The sequence below is a fragment of the Asparagus officinalis genome, chromosome 5, assembly GCF_001876935.1.
Source record: "Asparagus officinalis chromosome 5, Aspof.V1, whole genome shotgun sequence".
NCBI lineage: Eukaryota > Viridiplantae > Streptophyta > Magnoliopsida > Asparagales > Asparagaceae > Asparagus > Asparagus officinalis.
The window spans coordinates 94,510,371-94,512,865 of record NC_033798.1 but is presented as its reverse complement, the minus strand read 5'-3'; the positions used below and the strand labels follow the sequence as shown (position 1 = coordinate 94,512,865).

The 2,495-nt window shown below is 40.7% G+C and overlaps 1 protein-coding gene across 1 annotated transcript; it reads left to right on the top strand.

Annotated features, from left to right (window-relative positions):
- Window positions 307-1,539, top strand: LOC109842197 (protein ROOT INITIATION DEFECTIVE 3-like). Its single transcript, XM_020411099.1, has one exon. It carries the CDS (start codon window positions 307-309, stop codon window positions 1,537-1,539), a length of 1,233 nt encoding a protein of 410 aa, XP_020266688.1.

Below are 2,495 nucleotides of genomic sequence, written 5' to 3'. Positions count from 1 at the left end.
TTGCAGAATTTGAGCCTCAACGCGTGCCTCGTGTATAACTATGTTAGGATAAGGCCAAAGCTACAAGCTTCATTACAGTTAAACAAAAAGTAAGAGAAAAGCATTCACATTCTTCAAACCTTCTCAATGGAATTGGAGACCAACATAAGAAATCACCCTTTTCATATGCTCTTTCAATTAACAGTTTTTGTTCTATATGCTCCCTAATCATTCCGTTAGTTATAAATTATACTTGCTCTCAACCCAACACCTCTCTCTCTCTATATATATATATTTACCCTCTGAACTCCTCCTAAAGAGGGAAATATGACTTGCTCTTCAAGAGAGATTATCCTCACAAGCTCCTCCGACTCCCCAGTCACAGCCTATGATCCTCTAACCGCCAACACTTTGGCTCGTTTTTCCGGCAGCCGATCACCTCGACAAGGCCTCGCCCTCGCTGGAAAAAACCTCATTGCTGCATCCCACATTTGCCCAAATACTGCATCCACTGGCTTCATCAACCTCTACAACTGGTGGTCCTCCGCTTCCTTTCAATGCATCCATGCCCCTGAACCCGTTGCCCCTATTGTAGCGATCCCTGATGGATCCTATCTTTTCTCAGGTAGCCTTTCAGGCTTCATTTACACCTTTTCGCTGCCTTCTGGTGAGCTTTATCGCTCATCTCAGGCTCATACTCGACCAATCTCCTGCTTAGTGATCAATGAGGATAGTAGTTTGTTGATATCTGGAGGTGATGATGGCGTGATAGCTGCATTCTCAATTCTTAATTTACTGGATGTTTCCTCAGATGAACATGGCACATCTCAGATTGCTCTTTATCGGTTTTCTGCACACAGTTCAGCAGTCACAGGTATTTCTTTGGGATTAGGTGGTTGCAATGCCTCTATGGTTTCAACCTCGCTTGACGGCACATGTAAGTTTTGGAGCATTGCAGATGGTGCTCAGCTTCAAACCATCCAATTCCAATGCCCACTTTGGTGCGTTGCAGTGGATCCTTATAATTTAGCTTATGTTGGTGGATCCGATGGCCAAGTGCATGCTATCTCGATAAAGAATAGAAGGAGAAGGCAAGGGATTCAAGTGGAGTCGTGGGAAGCAGAATCGAACATAGCAGTCGTGGCATTAGCAATGGTGAATGGGAACAAGAATTTGGTCTCGGCTTCTGAAGAGGGGATTATAAGGATACGGGATTTGGAGAGCAGATCCATTGTTCAGGTTTTTGGGCATGAGAGGGGCGGCACAATTAGTCATCTCTTGGTGACTAATGGGTTTGGCAATGGCCGAACCAAAGACGAAGGAGTTATACGCAATGGAATAAGCAGTCAGGGGTTCAGTGAGAAGGAGATTAGCAGGAAGGTTATAAATGTGGAAGAAATGGAAGAGTGGTTGGGTGTCGCGGTAAAAGACAGGAGGAGGGCCATTGACATGCTTGAGGTCGCTATTGAAACTTACGAAAAGCTATTAGGACTATTACTCAAGGAGGCCAAGGGCGGTGGGGATAAAGAGGAATCCACAGACATGGACTCTTCTATGTAAAATCCTTAATACCAGGGATTCCAGCTCAATTACATGTAACTCAGAAATTATTTTGTAAAAGAACTGTATAAAAAGATAAATACCTTGTTTGCTTTTTGGGATTTCTATGTCATTACATGCCTTAAAAGAGAGAGAGAGCACCAAACAGACCTTGCTTTTTTGCTCACTTAAGCAGGTACCATATGAATCCCATTTCGCTGGATGCAGCCTTTAATCAATAGGAAACGCCGCGTGTTAGAGTGAGCGAATGCTGATATGGGTGACTGCTCTTTTGTCGCTTCAATGCAGGTCATTTTAATCTGCATGTTTGTACTTTGTACCGGTAATCACAACAGAAGCTAAACACATTGCTTTAGGTTCTGAGAGAAACCTTATTTCAAAATGCAGAAAGATATCAGTACCTTTTTGGTGTTAGCTTTATTGTTCAACATACTTTATTTCATCACGTACCATGGCGTTTTAGGATGTTTCTTCATAAGCTGAAATTCTTGCAAATACCCAAAAGAGAACGATGCAAATTCTGGAGTGGGTCAATATAAATTTCTCATCATCAGAATGCCATTAAACATAATAACCACACTTTGTACCAATTCAAAAGCAAAGCTATTAGATTCACTTACTGATATTGCACGAACCTAACAGCAAGGAAAATATGAAACATGTTTATTCAAAGAAATGGTAATAAATGATGTATTGTAAAGGAATGCCATTTCATCAATAGAATTAACAAATAAGCTACCATGATCAAGTTTTCATTAATAGAATTACCAGATAGGCTTCTTTTCACGATCAAGTTTTTTTTCCAGAGAATAAGCATGGGATGATATCCTGAAAATAAAAAAGAACATGGTAGATAAATAAGATCAACATGTCCCATTCCATCCACAAGGGGTTTGCTTTAAGGAATCTAATTTATAGAATCTCAAGGCCATATATAAGAAAACAAATTAATTCTT

What these genes read in the sequence shown, in the direction of transcription:
- LOC109842197 (XM_020411099.1), top strand. Translation starts at nt 307, where the DNA reads ATGACTTGCTCTTCAAGAGAGATTATCCTCACAAGCTCCTCCGACTCC.